This window comes from Neopelma chrysocephalum, unplaced genomic scaffold (assembly GCF_003984885.1).
Source record: "Neopelma chrysocephalum unplaced genomic scaffold, ASM398488v2 Primary Assembly neopelma1_104, whole genome shotgun sequence".
Lineage (NCBI taxonomy): Eukaryota > Metazoa > Chordata > Aves > Passeriformes > Pipridae > Neopelma > Neopelma chrysocephalum.
In genome coordinates, this window is record NW_020897768.1 from 283948 (window position 1) to 310670 (window position 26723).

Genomic DNA, 26723 nt, shown 5'->3' on the forward strand with positions numbered 1-26723 from the left:
AGGTTGGTAGCGAACAGCCAGGTCGGCCGCAGCTCTCGGCAACCAGCCCGGCCGGGAGGAACCGCCTATGGCGGAGCAGGCGCGGGTACAAGAAGGGCGAGCGGGAGCGCAGCGGCCTGGGCGGGGTCGGAGCGGTGCCGGTGTGATGGCGGAGGGGGGGAGCGCCGCTCCCAGTGCCGGTTCCATGGCGGGGAGGGTGCTGGAGCTGAAGGAGCGGCTGGGCTCCGCGCGGGAGCCTGCGGAGGTACCCGACCAGAAGAGCAAAACACAGTAGCTGGGCTGATGATCACTGTGTTCATAAGAGTTTCTGAGGGAAATAGGTGCTTCTGCTTTGTTTTAACGGTGCACATCAGGAGGAGCGGGGGCTCTCACGCCCTGCCTGGTTGTTCTTCTCGGTGCAAGAACAAAGCTCTTCCTATCTCTGGAAGGAATGATACACCCCTGTAGGGTAGCCAGGCTGCTCAGTAGCTGCGAGGACTGGATAAGGATCACTTAAAGCATGCAGACATCATGCAGAGTGGGGAGCTGGGTCAGAGCAGCTACTGAAGCTGTGCTGGACACTGGAGGCACAGAGGGGCAGAGGGGGACACTGGAGGAACAGAGAGGCGGACGGGGAGATCGGCACAGGGGGACGAAGGCACGGACCATTCTCTGAGCAACAGCCTGGACTCCGAAGGAACTGGAAACCAAGCAGCATGTACCAAATTGGCCTCAATGTTTTAGGAATACATCACATTCGACTAAAGAAGGTGTATTAAAAGAGTAGGGTAGTTTTTGTTTGGTTTTTTCAGGGTCACATTCTCTTTGAAAATAAAACACGTTTGCCTTGATGGGTTTCCAAGGCATCAAAACTTGATACAAGTTTGTGCAAGTATTTAGGGACGGGGGCAGCAGTAGAAATTGCATTGTATTTGGTAGCTAATGAACTTAAAAAGCTTACCTATTAATCATACCTGGAGTGTGTTTTTAAAGTGTGTATTTATGCATATAGAGGAAATACTGATTTTCTTAGCCAATAAGGTTTATCTACTTGAATGGCAGTGCTGTAGATAATATCTGTCTAAAATGCAAATATCTGTGCTCGTGCTTCTTCAGAAGTTTTAATTTGCAGTTCAGTGAACCTACGATTTCTTCCTGTGCGACAGAAATTATCAGATATGATAGTATTTGAATTTTTTAGTACATTGGATTGGTGTTGATATGCTATTCTGAACACGAGATAGCAAAGCAAAAGAAAGAAGGAATTCTAGAGGTAATTAATTTTTAAGTAATCCCAAACCGATAAGTTTCAGAACACATTCAACTCCAGTGAAAAATGAGAATAGTTCTGGCAGATTTGGTTTTGTTAAGAGAAGATCTGTTTTTATGCAGCGTGACTGCAAGTAGGTGCTGCATAAAATGTGGCTAGTGGTGGTGCTGCAGCACTTCTGCTGTCCCTGGTAAAACTGTGTTTACTGAAATGGAAATATTTACAATAACAAGGGCCTAAGGAGTGGTAGGAAAAGTGAGAAACTGATAGCAGTCATGAAATGCACTCCTAACAGAAGCTAAATGTAGTAATAGAAACGTGGTTAGCATCTTTAAAGGCAAAGAGGAAAGTTCTAGGTATGTGTGAAAAGAATAACAAATCAATATTAGGCAAGTGCTGGTGTTATCAAATATTTCTGTTCCATACTAAGAATAATATTTGTCTTGGGACTTTCTAATAAGTGTTGAATAGTCTTTGATATGATAGTAACCAGGGAAGATGCAGAACATCAGTTGTTCATGTCAAAAGCTTCTTAATGTGTGAGGTTTGATAGCTACACAGTGAGTTTTCAGAGAATTAACAAAGAATAGGTATTGAGTGACACTCAAGGTTCTAATGAAGGTACAGGAAAAAAATACTATGCTGTTGTTTATACAGGTCAGTGAAATGGTCTTCATTGACATTGATCATAAAGGAATGTGTTGAGCAGCTGCATGATGTTGTGTTAAGAATCTAACTGATGTAGAATTGAAGGGTGGTGCCATGATCCATGCCGTTCAGTGAGCCGTTATGTAGATATGTTCTGCCAAATTTATCTCAAATTGTATTCAGCTGACAGTAATTGTCATAAATATATGCAAGTTTCAAGGCTTGCTTCTGTGCAATACCGATTACAGTAGCAGTGTCATGGACCTGATGTAATACATAAAACTGATTTCAGTTGCACTCACTAAAAATAAGTGCCAGACCTCATCAGGAAACAATGTTGATTTGTGGTTTTGGTTGTGGGTTTGTGGTGGGTTTTTTGGGAGGGTGAGATGGAAGTTGGTTATCCATCTGTTCCTGACATGATGCTACTCAACTCTTTCTTAATTTAGAAGACTGCAAGCATTATAGGGAAATGCTACACATACTGAAGTAATTTGTGTCAAATGAAGAGTCCCTTCTAGAAACCAAATTTGATCATGTGCTAGGCTATATTCATTTGAGCAACACATGCTTTACCATGGCTCAGTGGAAAGTCACAGCTAGGAGCTATGAATATAGGTCATTCAGGATAGGAGACTGTATTTTGGAAAGCATTGACTCAGAAAATGATTTGGAGCTCTGATGTATTACCAGTTGAGCATGAAATTGCAGTACAATGCAATGGCTTATGGAGTAAATGCTATCTTTGGGTAGCTTAGCAAGGTTATGTTATTACTGCTATACAGCATTAGAGGGACAGTTACAGGAATATTATGTCCTGTTCTGAGGACTGTTTTTAAAAACAATACTGACCAAGCTGGAAAGATAATAAGACAGCCAGAGAATGACTGGCATAACTTAATGAAACTAAAGAACCAAGGTAAAGTGTGTGATTAATGTTTACATTTATTTCTGTATTGTATAAGATTATTGAAAGAAGGCTCCTTTAATTATCAAGAAGAGATGACTAGATTTAATAGTTGAAAACCAAAGTAGGCAAATTTTTTTTAGGTAAAAGGTTGTGTGCTTTTTTTTTTTTTTTTTTTTTTTGGTTAACTGAGGGCATACGAGTGATTTGTTTGGGAAAGAGCTGACTTTTTCTAAGGTGTTGTCTTCAGAGTCTTGGTGCATTTTCAGAAGGAGTTGTCTAGCTCAGCCAGAATTTGTGGACTTGGTGGAATTTCCCAGGCTGTATTTTAGAAGAGAATGAGCTAAAGAATCATAGGAGCCTCTTTGAAAGAGGGTTGCAGCTACTGAGTGCAGAAGGAAGGACAGAAAACAGGAAAGAGTTACTGTAATGAAATGTCAGTCCCCTGACTACAAATGGCCTGGGAACCTGTTAATGGGTCCCATCCTTCCTGAGGTTCCAGGTTCAGATAGAAAAAATGAGAAGACTGTAAAACACTTGTGTAAGGGATGATGGAGCATCACTGGTGCAGTGGGAAGAGACCAAACCCAGTGCACCTGGGATCTGTTGTTGTTATTACTTTGCTTTCAGTTTTGACTCTGGAAAATTTTGTTTGCTCACATGCTTCCTTACCCATTGCTCATTACCACTGCCCTCTGCTTTCCAAATGCCAGCCTGCTTTCCCTCCTCTCCTGCATCTTTGTTCGCTCTTGCTGCTATTGTCACTTTTGCTTTTGTCTCACACCACTATGTGTGTGGCCAGCTCTGTTTGTCCATAAGGCTCTGGTTTTGTTCTCTCTTTATATTGCACGAAGATCTGTGTCTTGGGTTTGCTTGGAATGTCATTCATTGGAAAACCAGCAATGCTAAAGGTTTTTGATCATTCTTCCTGAATCAGTATTTAGAAATTCTGTGGAATAGTTCAGGAATTGTATAAAAAGGTAACTTCATAATTTTTCTATAAACTTCACAGTCTCAATAGTTTTACCATGAGATGTAGCTGGTAGTGGTATGCGACATAAAATAGTCTGAAAACCAGTGGAGGGTTACATAGGTGTTGCATGTACGTGGAAGAACTTGGGGGAGGAAGTTACTGGATCCAGTCCAGTGAGACAAGGAGAGCCAGATGGGCCACAAATGCTATGGTGAAAGATGGCTGGAGTAAGATACCTCAACAGTCAGTCTCCTTTTTGTTTTTAAAGGCCTGCTTAGAACAGACTTCAGATAGATTACTTTCTTTTTGCCTTATTTTATGCAATAATTGTAATGGTATACTACATACGTATCATGATAGCAAAGTTTGTGTTTCTAACAAACTTTGGTTCCGGTGAAAAACTTTTCTGTCTCTTGTGCTTCACAGTATACCTTTCTGTGGCCATCACCAAAGCCTGAAAGATATTGGAGCTTGTGCTTTAAGTCTTTGATAGAGAAATCAGAGCTCTCTAGCAAATAGGATAAATAGAAAGTTTCTCTGCTGCTACAAATGCTTGCCACAAATCAAATTTGCTTATTTTCTGATCGTGTCTGAAAGTAAGTTTGATTCTAAATGCCAAGAGCTTGAAGATGTGATTCCTACTGGCAGGCTGGAAGCTGCCGCTTACTCTGTCCAGTTACAGAGCAAGGCAAATGGAGCTTTGTACTAGTCCTATACATGCGGAGTGGCTGGTTTCCCTGCAACCTGAGCTATTTCCTGCTCTCAAGTGATCAGTATAACTTCTAAAAAGCTTGTCAGAGTGTCTGGTAAATGCTTTTTTTGTTTTGTTTGGTTTTGGTTTTTTGGGTTTTTTTTTTTGGGTTTTTTTTTTTGTTTTAATGAAACAGTGTTGTTTATCTTAATTTTCCAAATGTGATATACACTTCAAGTAGCCAAAATGAGCTGTGTGGTCTTTAGTTTAGGAAACTTTGAAAGTTTTGTCTTTCATTAAAATGTGTTGACTGCTTTTAGACATGTATGTCATCTAGGTACTTTTGTAACATAGCCTGTTAGTTTAAAGTTGTATGAATAGTAATTGCCTGCTTCCTGAATCTTTTATTCTGAAATAAACTTGGTTTTAAGAATTAGTCCAAAACCCATCATGAGGAAATACTCAAAACCCCTATTCTCTTTGTGTCTCAATGTATTCTTCCACACAGAGGTTTGTTTTTGGCCTATGGGATTTATTCCCAGTAGTTTGCAGTGATTGAGTATCTAGTCATGTTATATAGCACAATATAACCTGTCAGCAGTGAGTTACTTCCTTTCTCATTGCAAAATAAATCAATGAGGATATATATTCTTTTAATTAAATAAAAAGTGAACTAACTTGACACTGATAATCACAAGCATTGGAAACTATGTTAACATTGTGAGCAATTAGTATTTTTCTTGGGGAGTGTCTTACTCCTAAATGGGAACACTAAATTGGGGAATACCTTTCCTAAACCACAACAGAAAGATAAGGTCAGCTGCAAGACCCTGCCTGGGGTGCTGTATACCCACTGCCAAAACATTGGATTTTGTTGCTGTAGAAATTTATACTCTGCTTATAAATTAGACTTTTTTTATTAAAAAATCCTCATAGGAAGATGAGCCTTTTGTATCTAAAAAACCCTTTCCTGCTTTTATGGAAATGTTGAGTTTTGTAACAGGTGTACACTTTGTCAGTGTGAAAGAAAACAGCTGTTTTAGCTTGAGCTCATTTTGTTAATGTACAAATTGCAGTTATGTTTTCAATACCTTATTTTGTGTAATCTGAGCTTCCACCATCTCTATTGTCCTTTATTGGCCTGGGCTGATGAAGGAGTAGTGCTGCTGACTGTGACAGTTGCCGATTTTTTGAGGTGATTTTGCCTAGTGCTGCTTTTCTATTGATTTTGTGGCAAAAGAGAGTCACTGCTACATGAGGACTGTGGCATGTATATGTATCCCATACTACTGTATTATTGATCTTTATTGTAATCTCTATAATTGTAAATTCAAGCTATCTACTGGATTTTCTGATGTTACTGAAATTGGGGGGTGGCAGAACTGTACTGGTTCACAGCACAGACTGCAAGCACAGCCTTGATGTGCAGTAAAGGAGTGCTTACATTTTCCTGGAGATACTGGGTGTTCCTTTTAAAACTATTGAGTCTTTTTGGATTAAACAAGTGAATGAGGATGAGAAGAACAGAGTAGAATTTCAAATATTTGTTTAAAACAATAAATCTAATGTTTCCTTCCAGATCATAACAACACTTAAGGTACTACAGGATTTGGATTTATCACTGGATATTCTAGTGGTAAGTGATCAATAATGATATATTAAACTCTTCCATAGTGAATTCCCATGTAAATGTCAGGAGTCTGCAATTGTAGAGGTGGTGAACATGTTAAATTTTAGAATTTTGACTCTATATCATGATTTGGTTAGATTCATTTCCTTAAAGCTGGGCATCCAACTTGACAAATGCAGTATTATGTCAATGATAGTACTGAACAGGGACTTGGGCATATAGAGGCCATTTTTCTAATTAGGATTGGTTTCTTTTCACTGTAAAACTGCTTTCAATCAATGCTAAAGACAAAGCAAATAAGGGTGAACCATTCTTTAGGTCAGTTGTCAAACTCTTCTGTCTTTTATTAGCAGCTCAAAGTTAGTTTCTTGCATTTAAAGAGCAGGCATCCTAAGTAAGGATTTTTGTGACTTTTATCCTCACTCAAGCCACGTCCTGTCAAATTTTATATTTGATATTATCACACTGGTCTATGAAGCTTCTAGTTATTATAAGCAATGTGTCTGTGTTTTGGGAAGAAGAAAAATGTGGGGTTTGTGAGAGAATTTTTTGAACAGTAGTAGAAAAATACAATTATTAAGATATTTAGCTAGCCTATTCAGGCAAAGAGGCAAAGGCATTTGACTTCCTAAACACAGGCAGACTTCTACTGGAATACAGCAGTATTTATGTATTTTTATTGGAAAACAAAATGATCTTGTATTGCAATTAGTTATTTAAAATGGCAAAGGGTTTCTGGAGACAATTCATGTTCCCAGCAAACTTACATGTTTTATAATGGGTCAGACTTTGATGGAAGCCTTAAAGTCAAACAGAAGGAGATGTCTTACAGCTGAGGGCTCCACATATTTTTAATGCATTTGAAGAACATAAATAGCTTTATGAAATAGTCCCACCAGATTTATTCCATCTGTTTGCAGTAACTGACTTACCAAATCAGATTGCTCAAATTATGTATAAGCTAAATACACTTGAAGTGAATTTACGGAAGCCCTTTGTAGGGGCTGAGCTGATTATGTAGGAGTAGCATGTGTATAGCTCTTGCTCGGACCTCACGGGGTATCACTTCACTAGTTAGCAAGAGCGTTAACAGGATGCAGCAAACCTACTGAATTCCAGATTTTGTGCACATCTTACAAATGAGAGTTTGTGAATCAGAGATGCTTGCTGATAGTACAGGATTAAAATCACCTGTGATTCTATAAACACTGAAAGACTGCAAGATAGCTTTGCCTAAACAACATGAAACACACTGGAGTGAGACTTGAAGGCACAAGATATTGTGCAAATAACTTTGCTCCTTTGACCTCTGTACCCCATACTACTGGTTGAGATGCATTTTAGGTTACAGCATGTCCAGCATATATGCTCTCTCATATGCTAAAATGTACTGCCTAAAGGAAATTTGAATTGATGTATTTTGTGGGCATAAGCATTTGTGACAAGTGACATTCCTGAAAGATGTACATTTAATGGAGGAAAATTACTTCTCTTAGTTTTATGAATTAAGGCCACATTTTGTTCTTCATATTTGCTTATAAATAACTACCTTCAGTTCTGTTTGCAGTAAAAAAGAGTGTTTATTTCCTTGGCTGCCATAGAACTGTCCTCACTACTAGGCTAATACTGTTTGTAGCAGTTTTAGAGGAGGTTTTGTTTGGGATGAGAGTTGTGATTTATTCTGCCCATCTTTCTTGCATTATCTTGCACAGGAAACTGGCATAGGCAAAACAGTTAACAGTTTGAGGAAACATGCCACTGCTGGGAATATAGCTAAAACTCTGGTAAAACAATGGAAAATACTTGTTTCTACAGAAAATAAAAGGTAGGTTTGAACATTTTTCCTAAAAGTTAATTATACTGTAGTGTGACTTTAAAAATAGAGATTGGAAAGCTTAGAAAAGTGTTTGGAAGGACAAATCTGCATTAGGACAAATGTATAAATTGAATGGAAGAAATTAGGATGCCATTATAAAATATGAAGAAAAAGGTCAAAGTGACCAGTATTGGTCAATTAGCCAGTCAGCACTGTGACTTCAGCTGGTTTTTTTGACTGGCAAAAGTTCTTAGGTCCCAGCTGGTACAAGCAGGACTAAACTAATGATGGGCACTGCTGTGCACTTCTTCAGTAAGTTGGGAAACTTGCCCTTTCTTCCCAGAGGTGTGGTGGTTAAATGAGGAAGCTCTCCAGTGATTTCGTTGTGTAAAGAGTTTTCTTCTGATGTTCTTGTAGACTGAGAGGGGCTTCTAATACTGGAGGAGTCACACTGAAGAAATGCAGTTTCTTCTCTGAATGAAGGAGCTGCCACTGCCATGACAAGGCTCACTCTGCTTTAGATGCTTTGCAGTCCTCTGACAGTTTGAGACAGTTGAGAAAGCCAAGAGTTTAGTTTGACTAAATAGTGCATAAATAGTTAAATCTGAAGTTGTTCAAACAACAGGAAAGCAAAATACCAGAACCTGTGATGAGCAAATCAGAAAGGCTGACCTGTTGTAATCTGTACCATCTACAGAGCATGTGGTAAATTCTGTCTTGTAGTTACTTCAAGCACCACGTCTGTGTTCTAAAGCATGCAGGGAAACTTGTATGAAAAGTGGTATCCAATATGTTTTAAACAAATAGTACTGGCAGGCATGTTTTCCGACTGATGGTTATGTCCCTACTCCCCGCTTGTCTTGCTGTCAATTCTTGTTGCAATATTTAGCAATGCTGGACCCAAGAGCGGCTTCTCTGGGATAATGGAAAAAGAAGACCACAGCAGAGCACAGTTCTGTGTTTTGATATATGGTGTGATTTAATGCTTTTAGTTTTACTAATGTAGGAACAAAGATTGTTTAAAAATTTAGCATCAGATATACAATGGGATGGTTTTGGTTTTTTTTTATTGTTGCAGTGGCCACAGAGGAAAAAAATATACTGAAAAAAGAAAATGTGAGAAGAAATCTTCTCTTTCCAACGAGATTAAGCCTTCGGAGAAGCCCAGAGCATCTCTATTGGCCTTTAGAAGTCCTAACAGCACTTCCATTTCTAAAAAGTTGAATAAGGAGCATATTTGTAGTAAAAAGACCCATCAAAGTACAGATTCTGAGTCTCCAAAAGAATGTGATAATGAAGAATGTAGCAGCAGTGGTTCTAAGCATGCTTCCTGTGGTACCAGTTCTCAGGCTAAAGACAGTGAGTTCAAAGAGAGCAACTCCACAGAGAGCAAGAAAGTTTCAGAAAAGCTGCATTCCGCTGCAGCCGCTAAAGGCTTATCACCTCTGGAGGAAAAGCCTAGTAAGGATACTTCAGAACAGAGAAGTCCTAAATGTGTGAAGAAACCAAAACAAAAACTTGTCATAAAAAGCAAAGCCAAATTATCTAGTGATGAGGAATTCGAGCCCCCTACTATGTCTTTTGAATCTTATCTTAATTATGATCAAGTTCCTAACAGAAGAAAGAGAAAGGCTGGTTCTACAGGTGCACGGCCAAAGAAGTGCAGTGAACAGAAGAACAGCTCATTACCACAAAAGACCTCAAAACTTTCTCATGCAGAAGAGGGCGTGGAAGACTTTAAAAAATGCAAGAGTGATCAATCAGAAACTCCCAGTAAAAAGGTAAACTGCTACATGGTTGAGGTAATAGCAGATAAACTAGAGATAAATAAGTGCTTTGCACTCTTAATTTCAGTGCAATTTATCTCTATTTATTTTAAGGAACAGATGGTGTGACTGATATATCAGCTCCATTGCAATTACCAGTAATTACAATAATTGGGGGGAGGGGAAGACTGCTTATTGCATACTGGTGGTTTGCAATTGACTTACTTGTATTTTTAGGATAATTTCAAATATTGCAATAGTGTTTGATTCATATCAGCTAATCTGCTTTTGACCTGCAAAGTGCAAAGGGGACATCTTTGGAAAGATGTCCCCTTCTTCCATTCTTGACCAGCCTGGTTTGTGACTGCAGCAGCTGTTTGTGTACCACACAGTCCTTTTGTCAGATGATGTGGTCCTTTAATAGTGAACTTTAAGGTTTGCAGTGGAGCTGAACCTTCCTTAAATGCACTGAGGTAAACCAAAGTATTGCATATAAAACTAGATTATACATGTTCTTAATCTGAGCTATCCTAGTCCCTTGAAGTGGAAAAAGTTTGAGTAGCTTCTCTGAGCCAAGGTATATCTAAAAATGTATATTAATTAGACATTTTAAATGAAGACCTTCTGTGTGCTGAAAATTAGAGGTATCTTCACTTTAATGTGAAAGCTTCAGGCTTTATTTATTGTGGAAAATCTGCAATTTGAATGTGGTCTGTCCCAAATGGAGAAATATTAATGTAGAGGCTTGCGTATGATACTGTTAAACTGTTTGAGGAAAAATCTTGTATATTCAAGCAGTTGTGAAAAGTTATTGAAGATACTGAAATGAAGTTCAGGCAATGCAAGTTTTGGGCTGTAAGTGCCTGACTTACAATTGGAGGACACCTAAGACCCAATTTTGACACTGCACATAATCCATTTGTAGGGACCCATACTTAACAGAATGCTGCATCTTTAAATCCCTTTTTAAGGGGTTATCTGTGAAAATTTTAGGCATGATATAGGAGACTTGATAGGACCAGGTATAAAGCTGTTTCTTGTCTTTTAGGATTGTACTTTTGTCATCTTGCAGTTTATCTCATTCACTGCTTGCCTCTGTAGTGATTTATCTGAAAGCCTGTTAACTGATCTACTGTTCTTTAATCTCTTTCTATGCACTAATTGCAGATGTCACACTAAGTTCCTTTTGTGGTATAGTCTTGGTAAGTAGAGTATGAAAGGGTACACTGCAAAATAATCCTGTGAGTAAATTTTAGTGTAGAAAAGAAATAATTTTAGTTACCCTAGTTAACTTTGGGGTTTGCTTAAGGGTTGTTTGGTTTTGGGTTTCAGTGGTTTTTTTGTTTTGTTTTGTTTTTTTTAGCTTATTTTAAGTTTCTGTAAACCCAAATTTATAATGTTGAAGTGTTGTTTCCTTAACTGTGCACAGGCTAAGGTGGCATCCCTCCAGGAGCTTCTTAATACTCCACTACCTAAATTTCTGACAGGCATCTCAAACTCATTTCCCCTGTGTGCTGCAGACTTTACAGGTAAGTAGTATACAAGGTTGAAATGGTGCAGGTTTTTACAGCTCTCTGTAGAGATGTTTTATCTCCTTTTCTAATAAACTGTATTAGCTCATCTCTCCATAGTAAAGAAGGGCTTCACATTCGCTTTCTCACCTGTAAAAATCATGTTGAAGTTGAAGGGAGTTATAAAGTCTTCCTTATGGCTGGCTGAGTAAAGAAATACTGTGGAAGGTTATCACAGATGTAAAGAAGGCGTAAATTGGGTAGTAGTTCTACAGCCCTCATTTATCTTTTTGCCTGGTCTAAGGTATAGACAGGAATAGACTTAGTAGAAACTGTCTCAGGTAAAAAAATATATGAAGCACTTGGTCTAGCTTTGGCATAGGAACCACTAGCATCTTTATAGGTAGGTGACATAAATTGCCATTGGTTTCTCTAGCAGTTTTTCTGGGGTTTTAGTGGTTTCATACCACTGGGGTCTTGAAATGTCGCTGCTATTGTAGCCTCTGGCTTCTCTAGGGTGACTTAGGAGAGCCAGTAAGGTGCTATAGATAGGTTACTCTGTTACTCAAGTGTGAATACAGCTCACGTAGATTGGAGCTAAATAATACAAGACTGATTTGAGTTGGTGCAGCTCACTTGCAGTGTACGTGCTGTCTTGGTGTTAGATGATGGTGAGTGCACTTCTGCGATATGATATGTGCAAGGGCCCCAAACTGTAATGCAATAACTTTGTATTTCAAGAAAAGGTAACATGTCCTACCAGCTGTGCTCATCTCAGAGCTGAATGTTTAAAGCATTTTAAAACCTGCTGATGTTTTGCTTGCAGCTTCTGTAGCACCTGTAGCACCTGAGGTGGAAGAACCTCAGCAAGTCAGTGAGATGGTTCAATTCACAGGACGGAGACTGAACTCTAAAATGCAAGTTTACTCTGGCTCTAAAACAGTCTGTCTTTCAAAGATGCTTACGCTGTATGAACAGTGCATTCGCGTGCTTCAAAATAATATTGATTGTGAGTATTTTAAGGGATTTGTGCAGGCTGTGACTGAAAGTGTATCTGATTTTTTCATTTGTTTGTTTTTCTCCATGCCAACAATAGGCCTACTAAAATACATTGTCCTGCCCTGCAAACAGTGACTCAGAGCAGGTTGAAAGGCACTTAAAAAGGAATTGATGTCTGTGCTAAACTGTAGGGGTTTTCTCTTTGAAAGCTTACAATTTTTCCAGTTCCAATTTTACTTAAAATATATTGTCCTATAAATTTATAAGTCAAAAAGTCTGCTGTTCCCCCCCCCAAAAATGTTTGTTTACATAAATTAGAGTAAGTGATCAAGACATTCTTTTATTCCATGCATAGGCAGAGGGGGGTAGTGGTACACGTCAGTAAAGATGGGGAAATGGCTGTTCAAAGATGCTTTATCCATCCTCAAGTATAACTGCTAATCAGCGTGGAACTGCTGATTTCTAAATATTTTCATAGCCTGACTTCAAAAAGTGTTCTGTTAGTGCTTGCTAAAATTAACTTGTGTTTTTACTTTTAAACTGTTTGGTGAGTGGTGTTACCCACTGAGTAAAATAAGTAAGATACTGAAAGTACCTTACCTACTTTTTTGTAGTGCTACAAGAAGTAGGAGGTGTGCCCTTTGAAATTCTTGAACCTGTGCTAACACGATGCACACCAGAGCAGTTGTTTCGAATAGAGGAATGTAATCTGGTAAATTCTGCCTTGCTAAATTCAGGGAGCTACAGAGTTCCACAACTCCATGGGTTGCACTGGGTTTCTGTCTTGCATACTAATTTCTTTGAATTAAGCTATCATTATCAAGACTCCCTTTCTCAAATGTCAGGATTTAAAACATTTGGGAGAATTATTCCTGATGACTGAGTGAAAGACTGTGTATAGAAAAGTATTTTTGTTTCCAAAAATCAGAAAGAAAAAAGATGATCACAGTATTTGCCACTGAAATATCTGGGAAAGTCATAATAGAACCAACTGTTTTTAAGTTACAAACTGTTAAGGTTGCAAAGCATACCAGTCAGGAAGCAGCTGGGGTGAGATTTCATGTGTGTGGTAGATTTAGTATGCATGCTGTTGGGACTTCAGCTCCCTGATGCATTTGGACATTGAGGCTCTGAGTGTGTAGCCCTTTGTAGTGCAAGTTAGCCTTTTCTCTTCGTGCTATAAGTGGAGAGCTGGAGTGCCTGAGCCTGTGCTGTAAACACAAGTCTAGACTGTGAGCATGGCTTACTGACTCCAGTGTAGGGCTCTGCTCTTTGAAACTGTGGGATTTCTAGGCTGAAGTCAGTATCTCTGCATGGTATTGCCACACTTCACATTGTGGGTACCTGTGATGGCATGTGTGATGGGGTTTGTTCTGCACCTTTCTCCACCAAGGGTTTGGGCTGCATCTGCAGCCTCAGCTAACAGGTACTCTTGAAAATGTTTTAAAATCTTTGATTTAAGATATCTTGTGTTCAAATTAGACGTTTATAAAGGATTCTGACCACTTGTGGAAGAAACACTGCCAGAGAGACTTTAAAAATGAGAGCCTCCTGGAATATGAGTCTTGGCGTGAAATGTACTTGAGGCTGTTTAATCAGAGAGAAGAAAAACTGAAGATGCTTACAAAAAATATTCTTTCAGCTCAATCTGAGAAACCAAAAGGTAAAATCTGTGGTTAGCTCTTCCACTTACAAAACCTGGTCTCTTCTGTTGTTCTTGACAATATGTAGGGTTTAGTGATTTGTTTGCAGGGAACATTAATGCTGAACTTCTAAGAGAAGTCATCAAGAACAAACACTGTTCTTAATTTAAAAGTTGCTGAAAAACTAAATGCATGCATTAGTACAATACTTTGCTGTATGCTGCAAGTATTATGCATTAGACAAATCTTACCTTACTGGTTAGACTGAGGATCCTAAGCAACAACGCAAAGAGCTTTTAGATATAAAAGGCATAAAAAGTCACATATCCTCTGCTCCTTGCTTCCGTATTAGGCAGGCAAGTAAAAATGGCTTATATGACTAGTGCAGCAAAACCACCCAGGGACATTCGCCGACAGCAAGAAATCCATGGGACAGCAGGACCTGTCACCCACTTTCATCCCATACAGAAGTACAAGTAAGTGTTACGTACAATGCTTTTAATTTGAGTTTGGGTGTCTTTGTCAGTTCAAAAGCTTGCTTGCAAAATAATTTAGAAGTTCTAAATAACTCTCTATTTACTTTCCTTTTTTTAAGTGGCTAGTGGCTAGAAACTAACTTTTAAATCTTGTGCGCCTCTCTGCTGTGTGTGCGCCTCTCTGCTGTGTGTGCGCCTCTCTGCTGTGTGTGCGCATTGCCATTCCACATTCCTCCAAAGTGCTAGTTGTGAATTTACCCTCCCAGCTAGAGTGTGAGTGGACGCTGGTTTTTTGTCCAGATCACACTAAAGCCACTTGACATTCTGGGGAGATTCCTTTGTTGATGTTTTGGGTTTATAAACCTGCCTAGTAGCCTCACATGTTCTCCTGCTTTGATAAAATCAATCTCAGTCAGCTGCCTGTAGTAATTCAGCTGACCAGAGTGAACATCAGGAACTTTTAATACTGGGGGGTTTTTTGCTTGTTTGTTTGGTGTGTTTTCTTTCCTTTTTTTTTTCCCCTCTGAATTTCAGAAACTTAGTTGAACAGCCTTGACTTACTGCTCAAGATGGTGGTGATATGGGGCAGGAATGACAGCCTGAATGTAGCAATTTCTTAAAGTCAGCTTTTTTACCATGTATCTTTTCATAAGTGTACTTTTAGCTGATGAGATCCAGAAGGTTCTTTCCATACTGTTGTTGTTTTCAGCAGAAAGATAATCCCCCACCAAGACAGTACCTTAAGGCACTTCAAGTTAGGCTTTTGCTTTCAGTTGCTCTGTGGGAGGTTGATTCTGTGTTGTGACAGACCAGCCTTCCAGTTTAGGTGCTTCTAGTACAGTAGTGTATATGTCCTTTCTGCTCCAGTAATCACTGGGCCAGTAGCTGAATGACATACTCCAAGCCCTGCAAGACTTTTTTCCTCAGGCATGATGAATTAAGAACTAGTGTTGTGTGAAAGAAGCCGTAAGAGGGTCGTATCTTTGCCTTCGTGAGAAACAAGGGTTTGTTTAGGCACAATGAGTTAAACTTCATTGCTTTGAGCTGTCAGTTTTGTAAGCTGTAGAATTGGTACAGCTGAAATTTTCACTTAAGAAGCTGGTCTTGCAGGAGCTAAGAAGGTCCTGAGGCAGACATGCAGATGCCCAGCAGGCCGCTGTTCTCAGTTCAGTGCACAGTGGATTGTGAGCACTGGCAGCAGATGTCAGGGACTGGCTCTGAGGTGGACAAGGCTGTCCAGATCGGTGACATCATGCTGACACGTGGTTGCTGTGTTGGTTTAACTGTCTTTAGCAGGAGGTATAAGAATCTACCTCAGGCCTTGTCCTATTGATTGGATATTTAGGTTAGTTATTGTGCCTTTTCCTAGTTACTCATTCTTACACAAGCTTTTTTTTTTTTTTAAGTTTGCCCTCATTTTCTGTCAGAGAGCTAGTTAGCAGTTCAACTGTGTTCAAAGAGAAAAATAAACAGAGTGCAGACTAGAGCACAGGGCATTATGAATCACAGTGGTATTGCTGACCGTTTTGATCTGTCACAAACTGATAGTTTAATTTTTAATAAAATCTTAACAATCTAAAATTTATGCAAGAATGAAAATGGACAAGATGACCACCTGTGGTCCCTTTTAACCTGAATTATCTTATGATTTTGAAAAAGAGAAAGTCTCTTAAATGTGTTTGATCAGGGTTTTGTTTTTTTTTCCCTAAAATGAACCAGAGGAAATAGTAGCTTGATATCAAATACTAGCTTTTTTCTTATTTCCTTTTTCTAAAAGAACAAGGATTCCAGAAAGCAGAGACAGAAATAACACATCATCAAATCTGATTCCTGCTGGCAACATTGGAAGTTCCAGCTCAGGTGTCATGATTGAAGATGGAAAGAAGCCTATCAAAAGTAAATGGAATTTCCTAAGATTATCAAATTAGTTGTTTTAACCTGTCTATTAATATATGCTTAATATTATGCTAATACCATTTTAAGTCACTCATAGCTGTAATCCTAACTGGTCTCTTTGTTTTGTTGCTATTGAAGAAATTGCACCAATCATGAAGAAAACTTTGAAAGCATTGAAGAGTAGATCTGGATGGCGATAAAATGAGGCAGCGTATTTGAAGCTTACGTGATGTGACTATTTGTGTATCGTGCTACAGCAAATGAATATAATGTTCATGTAAACAATGTTCAATTTGCCTTAGATAAAATAGTTATGAAACACTGCAGAGGCAAGTGATTAGCAATAAAAATTGAAACATCTGAGTCATTTCATAGTGCTGCTTTCTTTCTTGAGTTAAAATAAGGTCAGTACACACTAATGGAAAATCAGTTTAAATGGGCTCTTATAGGTGGTGTACTTATCAGTTAAGATGGTGAAGGGTGTGGAGCACAAATTTTCTGAGGAACAGCTAAGGGAACTGGAGTCATTTAGTCCAGAGAAAAGGAGGCTGCGGGGGTGACCTTATTGTCCTCTACAACTGCCTGAAAGGAGGTTGTAGACAGGTAAGGGTTGGTCCCTTTCCCAAGTTACAGTGAAATGGAAAATGGCCTCAAGTTACACCTGTGAAGGGTTAGATTAGATAAACAGGCAAAATTTCTTCATTGAAGAGGTTGTCAAGTACTGGAAGAGGCTGCCCAGAGAAGTGCTTATGTTACCGTTACCATCCCTGGAGCTGCTTAAAACGTGTTTGTGGCACTTGGGGACCAGAGCGCTTGGTTAACAGTTGGACATTGATGATCTTCAAGGTCTTTTCCAACTTAACAATTCTGTGATTCTATGATGCTATGTACACATTTGCATAAGTGTGGAGATGAAAGAAAACATCTTCTGCTCTCAGCCTGTCATAAAGAGGCCACAACCTCACAGCCTTTTATGTTCAAATTGGAAAAGCTATTTGATCTTGAATAGCTGTCCTTTCAAGAGTTAGGGACTGCTGCAGCTTGGGGTTAGTATATGAATGGGTTTACTTTTAGAAATGAGATACATCTTTGTAGTTTCCTCTAAACCAGTTCACTTGCATGAATTGTAAGCCTGACTTTGCCTTGAAGGCATCGCTTAGAGGAACTCTTTCTATGGAAAGACTGCACTCAGTAATTGCAAGTAGGTCTTGTTTCTTCCTTTGTACTTCTATAGGATTTGGCATGTTAGAACTCATGAAGCACAGGATAAATTTGTCATGAAACCACTTGCTGTTTCTTACAACACCTTATGTGTGAGTTTCCTTACCATCCTCTATATGTTGGGTATTAAAAGTAGCTTATAAAATAACAGGTACTTAAAATTACTTTGACAGTCATGTAACATAATCACCTATATGTAACAGCTTGTGCAAATGCCCTGTTTCTAGAGGATTTGAAGTCAGCAGGTGTGCTGCTGTGTTGTGTTTTTCTCCATGCATTATAGTTGTACTAAAAAGAATAAAAGTTGAAAACAGGTGTGTTAATCTGGAAACACCATGGGGAGCTTTCTCTGTTTCTGGGATCAAAAGAAGCATTGACTAGTAGGAGAGGTAGTGCAACATCTGTCATACCCATCTGGAGGGTTCATCCCAGAAACATACTTTACAGGACTTAAATCTGGCTGAATGGCCAGTGAATCACTCCTTGTCCCCCAGACACCTCTGGTCATCATGGAGTTGCTAATCAGTTGGTGGCAGAAGCTCAATTCAGCTGGAGTTTTGTATCAAGTTGATAGAAGCTGTTGTGATGTGAATTGTTCAAGGGGCAGTTTTATTGGTAGTTTTGTTTTTGGAGGTTTTTTGCTGTTTTTTTTTTTTTTTTTGCTAAAAAACTTTTTTTTTTGGCTATAGTTGTTGATGGTATCCTTTTGTGTAAGAAAAGACAAAGTCTTCTGTTGGGCTCTGGCATTAGAGAACACAGCTGTAGCCATTTGGAACAGATAGAGAGGACAGGAGTGTCCCCTTAGGGGCCTGAAGGATAAATAGTTGTTTTAACTAGTAGATTTATATTTGTCGATTGGAGATAACTCTTTTTCTGTCCTCAACAGTGGTTGCAGACTTATGTGGAGGGCAAATTTGACTTCAAGATTAAGTGGCTTTCATTTCATCTTCTTGATTTCTCTCACTTCAAAGGCTCTAGATACAGCTCTACTAAGAGATATGTAGAAGGGTACTCATGGGATCAGCTTGATGTCCTGACAATTTCTATTTTAGAAAATACTGTAGGCAAGCAAATCTCTTTATTGTAAAGTAGTTGGTGCTACACACACTTTAGGTTAGGGTTTTTCTTTTGCTTCAGGTGTGCTGTGGTCTGTTCCTATGGACTAATGCCCACTTGAAGCCACAGTGTGTTAGGGTGCTCTGGGAATGTATCTCCCAGTTAATTTGTGAGCAGTCTTGTTTTTGGGGTTTGACACTGCTTGATGACACAATAGAGATCATATGTGGAGGTAAACTCAAAGCTTATTTTAAAAGCATATCCTTTTCATCTGAACTAGAACACTAATGTGCTGCTGCAGTTTCCTGCCTTGCATCCCTATATACACTAACTCCAGTAAAGAGGAATTATTGCTAGATCTCTGCTTTCTTGGCATCTGACATACCTAACAGTACATGGTATCAGTATATTGGCCTCAGGCAGATGACTTTCCTTCTGTTGGATGTGTGAAAGATGTTTGGTTGGTTTTGTTACATACTCTGCAGTCTGGTTGCCATCCCATCAAAGAGACCTCTGATCCCTTTCGGGTTAGGGGCTATTTTCAAAGAAAGGCTACATGTCATGAGTGCACGATGGCCTTCTCTTCCTTAAACACATTGCAGCTTGTAATCTAGCAGGATCTCTGGAGTCTTGCATCACAGCAGCATAATGCTTTTCCCTCTAGGTGATAAGCAAGTTCCATATTAATGTCTATCAAATTAGGTAAGTAATGGGAGAAAACTATGGTCACAAAAGGAAAGCCTGCTGTTGTGGAAAAGACCACAAATGGATAATATTTCCTTTCTTCTTGAACTGTCCATTTCAAGTACAGAAACCACTTTCCACTTCCTGACAATATTTACTTCATAGCATTCATGAACATTTTTCATCCTGTTAGTGGTTGGACCCAAGAAGAAAGCTTGGCCTGACTGCTTTACCACTTGAAAAAGGAAGATGTTGCCATCTAAACAGTCCCTGTGGCAAGAGGAAGAAAACAGTTTTGAGGTGAAGCATTTGATCTTAGGAGACCCTGCTTAGAAGGCATGTGAGTTCCAGGAGCTAAGCTCTTCCTAGGGACCATGTAGGCATTGAAATGTTAGCTTAAGTCCTGGGCCAAAGCCAGAAAGGGATGTAAGGTTTGGCATGATTATTCTGGAAGAATTCATAGACATCTGTGTACTGCCCTATGTGAACTGTTGTCAGTAGTTGCTGTTCCAGGGATCAGTATTTGAGCTGCTGTCAAAGCAAGGCACAGCTGGGATCCCTGTGAGCAGGGAGGTTGTTGCAGCTCTGAGCATGATGCTGTTGGCTGTCTGGTATCTGGGGATTTCTGAGGATTTCTGGTAGTCACAGGAAAACCTCAGCAGAGGGAAAAGAAGTCTCCTCACACAGGCCAGATCTCTGACTTGCCATCTGAAAGCTCAGGAAAATGCCTGTGCCGGGATTTAGTGGGGTGAAAAATGTTGATGGATTGATAAGTAAGAGGACAGTCCTAGATACACTGCTTTTGGGAAAAAACAAACCACCACTCAACAAAACCCCAAAACAACCAGTGAGAGTTGCCTTATTCTTTTATTTGCATTATTTCCTCTTTCTGCCCTTCCTGAAAAAACAGGAGAGGCCTTTGAGTGGGTAATTGAAGGCACTGGTTAGACAGCCTACTGTCTCCCCTTGCAGCCAGCCCTGCCACTGAGCAGAGGTGGAATTTATCAAGATTGTTTTCCTGCAGTTGTAACTAGTTATTGCCATTGGAGGAATGTCTAGTTCTCTCCAGATTGATAATGTGTGCTTGTGGCAAGCTTAATTCTACCAGGCAAGGGAGGAAAGAGGAGGAGCTTAAAGGAGTAGCTTACTTTCCTGGTTCACCATCCATGGCAGAAATGGTCTTGGTTTACAGACCAAACATACTATGAATTTTTTTTTTTTTGCTTTGTCAGTAATTCCTATATGAACAATTCTTCCCTACACCTCCCAAAGCGTTTCCCTTCTGGTCAAGGTAATGCAGAAGGTTGGGTTTTTGCTGTTTTTTCCCTTCAAATTGCAGGACTTTAAAATGTCAAAATACAAAGTCATGAATGCCATCTTTGTAGCTTAAGCCCTAAATGGTGTGTTGTGGGAAGTGCTGGTGGAAGTCTTTGGCAGTGTATGCTTTGTGAACTCTGTTTACAAAGAAGTTGCCTCTTCTTATCCCTGGTGACAGGCCTAAAAATGGCATTTGCTCAGAGAGAGGGCTGAACAGCTCTCAAAAATCTTCCTTAGCTGTCCTCCTACAGAACTGCAAATGGGTATCCAAGCAGTAGACAAAGCTCTTTACCACACCTCCAGGCCCTATCCTTTAATGTTTATGGAATTGCTGAGGCTGCAGAAGAAGAGATGCTGCTTGCAGAGGTGGAAAACAAGCTGCTCAGCCAGAAATGAAGAGGATTAAATGGCTCCTGGCCTCTGGAAGAAGGAAGGAGTCTACCCTGCAGGAGGGGGAAAAAGCTACCGAGACCAGACTGGGAAGCAATAGTCTCTCTTGTCAAGATGCTGACCTCTCTGAGGGGAAAAAGTTGAAGCACTTTTCCTCGTGCTACCTAGCTCCGTGTATTACGTAAGTTCCTTTCACCAGACATGACACTTTTGCTGCTTACAGCTCTTCACAATGCTCAGAGTTCTCAGCTTTTCTCTCCCACAGATGTGCTGTAGTCAGCTCTCTGCAAAACACATTTTCTCTCAGTTACCTGTGTTGATGTGCTTTTCAATGCTTTCAGACCTTTCAGTCTGAAAGTTAGATAATTAGTCTTTCTAAAATTTTAGATAAACACTAAAGTGGTGCATTAAGGTGTGACTTTTCAGAGCATTAGTATCACCCTGGAGCAGAGCTGACAGCTGAGTTCTTTGCTTAGGTATTTAGAAAAGCATGGAGAGAATGAAATGTTGTAGAGAAGTCCCAAATGCTTATTCACAAAGCAGCTTCTCCAGTTTTACAGAAAGCCTGAAACCTGAGTTTGCTTCTGCAGCTGAGGGATGAATATCAGTGGCTCTGAGCTGAGGTACCAATCCCTCTACAGGAAAGGAGATAATTACTCTCTGTGGCTTTGAAAAGGCAAAATCAATATATTTGGCACCTCATTATAACAAAGAGATCTCTGCCCTGTGCCACATGGTTTTGTTGTGACCTGGAAGTTGATCACCAGCTGATTAATCAGCTGGCATAGTTTCAAATTCCTTTCTTTGGTAAGGTGCAGAATCCATCACTTTCCCTTGTTGAACTTCACAGGGTTGGTGATTACCCAGCCCTCTAATTTGTCTGTGTCTCTCTGCAGGGCCTCTCTGCCTTTGAGGGAGTCAACAGCTCTGTCTGATTGAGTATCATTGGCAAACTTAGTATACCTTTTGAGTTCTGCATCCAAGTCATTTATGAAGATGTTGAAGACAACTGGGCTGAGGATGGAGCCCTGTGGAACTCCACTAGTGACCAGTTGCCAGTCTGATGTTACTCCATTCACTGTAACTCTTCATGCCCAAGCTGTGAACCAGCTGCTTACCCATCACATGTGTGTATCCAGCTGTGTGCTGGACATTTTGTCCAGAAGGATACTGTGAGAGGCAGTATCAAAAGCTTTACTGAAATCCAGAAAGATTACATCAACTGGCTTCCCTTGATCAGCTAGGTGGGTTACCTTGTTGTAAAAGGAAATCTGGTTTGATAAGCAGGACTTTCCCCCCATGAAGCCATGGTGGCTGTGACCAATGGCTATGTTGTCTTTCAGGTGTTTTTCAATACCTCCCAGAATTATCTTCTCTGTAACTTTACCAGGCACTGAAGTGACACTGACAGGCCTGTAGTTTCCAAGGTCATTCTTTCCTACTCTTTTTGAAAACTGGGACAATGTTAGCCAGCTTCTGGTCAACTGGGACCTCTTGAGGTTCCCAAGACTGTTCAAAAGTCTTTGAGAGGCCTTGTGATGACATCAGTCAGCTCTTCGAGTATTCTTAGATGAATCCTGCCAGGCCCTAGAGACTTCCAGGGATTCAGCTGGAGCAGCAGATTTCGCGCAAGTTCAGAGTTGCCTGGGATCATAAAAGTGGTGTTTAAAAGATGTTGAAATATAACATTCTTAGAAAGTTACTGGTCCCTACTGTCCCTGGTCTCTATTGAACGCCTTTTCCAGAAATTTCCTGATCTAGAGAGCTGCAGTAAGCTGTGTCTGTGTTTCCTCTGCTGTTTGGCACAGCAACATGTTTTTTGTTACTGATAACTCCAGTCTTTGGCTTGCCTAGCAAGAGAGGTTTAGGGAAGAGTTTCCTCAAGAAAACCTTAGAGTTTGTTTTACTATGAAGTTATTTAATCATTCAGTGTTATAAAAACTTTCAACACTCAGATGACAGTGTATCTTGTTTTTCTATAATCTGTATCAAGAGCTTTGTGGAAGAACTTATGCATAATGTATAAAGCATTTTTCTAGATGGTTTGAGTAAGACTGAGCTATATTTTGCGTAGAAGTCGATGTAGAACATTGAAAGCACAGTATAGTTTTCTCAAAATTATGGCACGGCACATAAGAAGGATTTTTCTGAGAATTTAGGGAAAAACCAAGGATGTGGTTTACATTCTTCTTAGTTCTCAGTGGTTAAAAGCCACTGAGATCTTGAGCTGGTTGGGGATGAGACAACCACTCTTCCTACCAGTATTTTTCTCATTGCTCTGCAACAAGAAGCTTCATCTCTCACCCATCATTTATAATAATCTGTTGAATCATATTGAGAATAATGCCTTTCTTCTGGAAATGAATCGCTATAATTCTCAAAGAATGGCAATTTCCTATGGCACTACTGTTACCATAAGAGAAAAGATGGTTTTGCTTGGGTGCTGACTCTCCACCTGGATGCCCATCCATTATTCCCTGCCTTCTCCCAGCAGTGCCTGGCTCCGACCTCCCTGTAGCTACCAGTGTGCTGTTACTGGGGGAAGTTAGGGCTTTTACCTATGGGGAGGCAACAGAGAGCTGGCTTTTCCTTACTGTACTCTGAGGTACATCCTGCTTACCTAAATTTAAAGGCTATTGGGCCTTCTTAAAGTAGTTATCAGGTAACAGAATTTGGCAAGAATTTTGGCAGCAGAAAGATAAGTCTTGCTACAAGAGCGCAGTGCTGAGAGTGGTAAAGAGTCAGGCAGGTGCTGTGCATCCCACCTCCTGCCCTTGAGGTACGGCTCCTGTCCCTGCTTGTCCATCCTTCACGGTGACTGCTCTGTGGCCCAGGAGGAGTTGTTACAGAGGGGTTCAAGAGCTGCAAGGAGTGGCTGTGAGACCTAGATCCCTGTGTTCCTCCCAAAGCTGGGTACAGTTTGACTCTGTAACTCCTTTGGGCAATTATGAAAATTATGGTTTGGGTCATTTCCTCCTTAACAGCCCATTTCCGAGAATGTTGGTATGCAGCTCAGAGGGTTTATTTCCTCAAGATAGATGCCAAGCCACAAGCATGAAAAACCTTAAAAATCAGAGAAGCCTCTGAGATGACAATAATAATACAAGTTTTTTTCAGTCTGTCATCCAAAATGCTAATGTAGCTGTTTGCCTTGCCAGCTTTCCCAGTAACATTGAGTAAGGCGATTTTTGGGTCTAACTCTTTTTCACCCAAAGCTTGCTGGCATTTCCAGCTAATTAACCTATGCTATGTCCTTACCTGCCTCTCTCCAGAACCCCCTCTGTTCACTCATATCCTACAGTCTGTCTGTCTGCTTCTTCTTTTTATCACAACCCTTCCTCCTTCAGCTCCTGATGCAATACAGCCATGCAACACTGCACAGAGGAAAGTCTCTGCAAGAAGCCCTAGTGTGTATATTCTGCCTTCTTTTGTGTTGCATATGCATGCTTTTCTCTCTTACTTTCAGAGGTGTCACCACAGTCCAACACTGAAACCATTCCCTATTCCCCATCACAGATAACTCCATAAATGTGTTTCCAGTGGCATCTTTTATTTTTCATAGAGCTCCAACAGGAAGTTAAGGCTTCCTGGTTTCAGAGACACAGCTGTTCCTTGCTAATATATCCCAAAACAATCAGGATGCTGTCGATGTGCTCAAAACTGAGGATGTGTTTGCTGTCTTCAAGTAAGTGTTCATACTTTTCAGTCTGCTAAATTTGTTTTCTTCACACTTTGACTTGCTGATTGTCACTAAGTGTGAAATAGGTGCTTGTGTTCCCAAAAGCAGATGCTTCAAATTCATGTTTAGAAAGTCCAATTTCAGTTTCTGTTTTTGAAAATAGACTTTTCAAAAAAAAAAGATACTTCAGAGCAGCAGTAGCTACGTTGATCTCCATACAAGACCACACATGGCTCTGGTGGCCTTGGTGTAGCAATCTGCAAAGACAGAGACCAGTGTCTGAGCTTGCGTCTTTAATCAGGTGTCACTTCTTGTCCTGTTAATAAAGACTTGCTAGAGGGGAGACTTCCTCAAGTGCTTTCCAAGAGCTCCATCACTTTACGTGTGGGCTACATAAAATACGTCCCTTTGTCACATCAGTCCCTGCAGTACAGCCCAGTGACTGGCAGCATGGCTGTGGCAGGCAGCAAACCTCCAGGTTTCATTCTGGATGTGTTAGCAATTCACATGAGTGTGCTGCTAATGACCTGCCACTTTCCACTATGGAAAATTAAGCACAAAAGGTTGAAGGAGAGTGACATGAGTTTCAAGATATGCCATAACGCATTTGTGTACAGACTGTAAGACTCACTGCTTCTCTTCATGGGGAGCCCCTTGGCTCTTTATACTTATCCTCTTTTTATGTGATCTAAATAGAGCAGTTTGTTAGATCATCTAAAATGTTAGATCATCTAAAAATCTCTTGCTCGCGTGAGATAAAGCTTGTGGCAAAATGGGTGTTTCAGAAAGTTAGAGAAACCTAATGCTGCCAGGACAGAGAGGTGGAAATGCTTACTTTATGGGAATGTTAATAGGAGTCATCCACTGAAATTCTCTGGACTTTGATTGGAGAATACATCTGAGTGGAGATGTTGACTCTAAACACTGTGGTGGATGGGTGGGGGAGGGCATGCAGATTGAACTAGGAAAAACTAATTTTCCATTGGTTGGATAATCCTTCAGAATCTGTTTTCTGAGCATCAGGGTGAGATCCTCTCTTTTTATTAATGTCTGTGTAGTGCCTGTGTTTGAGCAGAATGGGTATCAGCGGACAAGTAGCCCTGGCAAATGTGAAGGCTGTTTCTGTAACTGGTCAGTGGTCAATAGCTGTGAAGCTGAACCATTTAAATCTGTCCTAATATGCAGCATTTGGGATTTATTCTAGAAAATTTATACTGGAACTTGAGAAACACAGGAATGGCAATATGCACTCAGACAGTCAGATGAATTGCAATATTCACAGTCCATTAAATCCAATAAAAAATCCACTCTCACCAAACTGGAAAAACAAAGCTCTGCAATGTACATTTGTTATTTTTCAGTATAGTAAGCGTAGTTTGTATTCAGTAGGACTTCAAAATTGCAAGCTACTCTGGTAAAGTATAGATGAATCTCTTCAAAACACAGTGTATGTTGCCTTACTATTTTCAAACTTCAGTGGGAAACAGCTAGTAATTCTCTGCCTTATATTTTCTGTTTTATTACAGACAGCTGGGTTAGATCCAGATCACTGGCTTAGGCTGACACAGAGAAAATGCTGATGTTGTAGCATCTAGTTTGTATTAGAGAAGAATATGGATTTATTTATTTAAATTTTTATGCTGTAGAGGATGAGGCATGGGTGCTACATAACTTTTTCTATGTTTTTTAACTGAAAAGAATAGTTTTGTACCATACAGTGTGGAGGGAGGAGGAGTGTTTAGTCACCTCTACAGACATCTGAGGTTGCTTCTTATATCAATAATGGCTCTATAAACTTTTCAGTTGGGAAAATCAAAATACATATTTGCTGTTTTTTTACTTACTGTAGGGGGTTGACCTTGGCCAGATGCCAGGTACCCACTAAAGCCACTCTCTCACTCTCCCTCTGCAACTGGATAGAGGAGAGAAAACAAAAACAGATAAGTATTCATGAGTTGAGATAACAGCTGGGAGAGGTCACTTACTGATTATTTTCATGGACAAAACAGACTCAAAGTGGGATATTACTTAAATTTATTACTAACAGGATAAGAGCAAAAGAGTGAGAAATAATCGTAAAAACACCTTCTCCCCACCCCTCCTTCCTTCCATGTTCTCCTTCCTCCCCCCCAGTGGTGCGGGGGGACGGGGAATGGGGGTTACGGTCAGTT

At 40.0% G+C, this 26723-nt stretch overlaps 1 protein-coding gene across 1 annotated transcript; it reads left to right on the plus strand.

Annotated features, from left to right (window-relative positions):
• LOC113973637 (elongin-A-like) lies at positions 1-16551 on the plus strand. Its single transcript, XM_027696006.1, has 11 exons — positions 1-244; positions 6048-6104; positions 7811-7923; positions 8993-9695; positions 11110-11209; positions 12027-12200; positions 12805-12902; positions 13673-13853; positions 14186-14303; positions 16087-16205; positions 16344-16551. Exons 1-11 carry the CDS (start codon positions 68-70, stop codon positions 16403-16405), a joined length of 1902 nt encoding a protein of 633 aa, XP_027551807.1. The 5' UTR covers positions 1-67; the 3' UTR covers positions 16406-16551.
• Positions 16552-26723: the final 10172 nt, after the last annotated feature.

Bases quoted from the DNA above. Each gene is read 5' to 3' on its own strand.
- LOC113973637 (XM_027696006.1), top strand. From the start codon at position 68: ATGGCGGAGCAGGCGCGGGTACAAGAAGGGCGAGCGGGAGCGCAGCGG. The intron at 9,696-11,109 runs GTAAACTGCTAC...AACTGTGCACAG, and splicing joins CAGAAACTCCCAGTAAAAAG to GCTAAGGTGGCATCCCTCCA. The intron at 12,903-13,672 runs GTAAATTCTGCC...TGTTCAAATTAG, and splicing joins GAATAGAGGAATGTAATCTG to ACGTTTATAAAGGATTCTGA.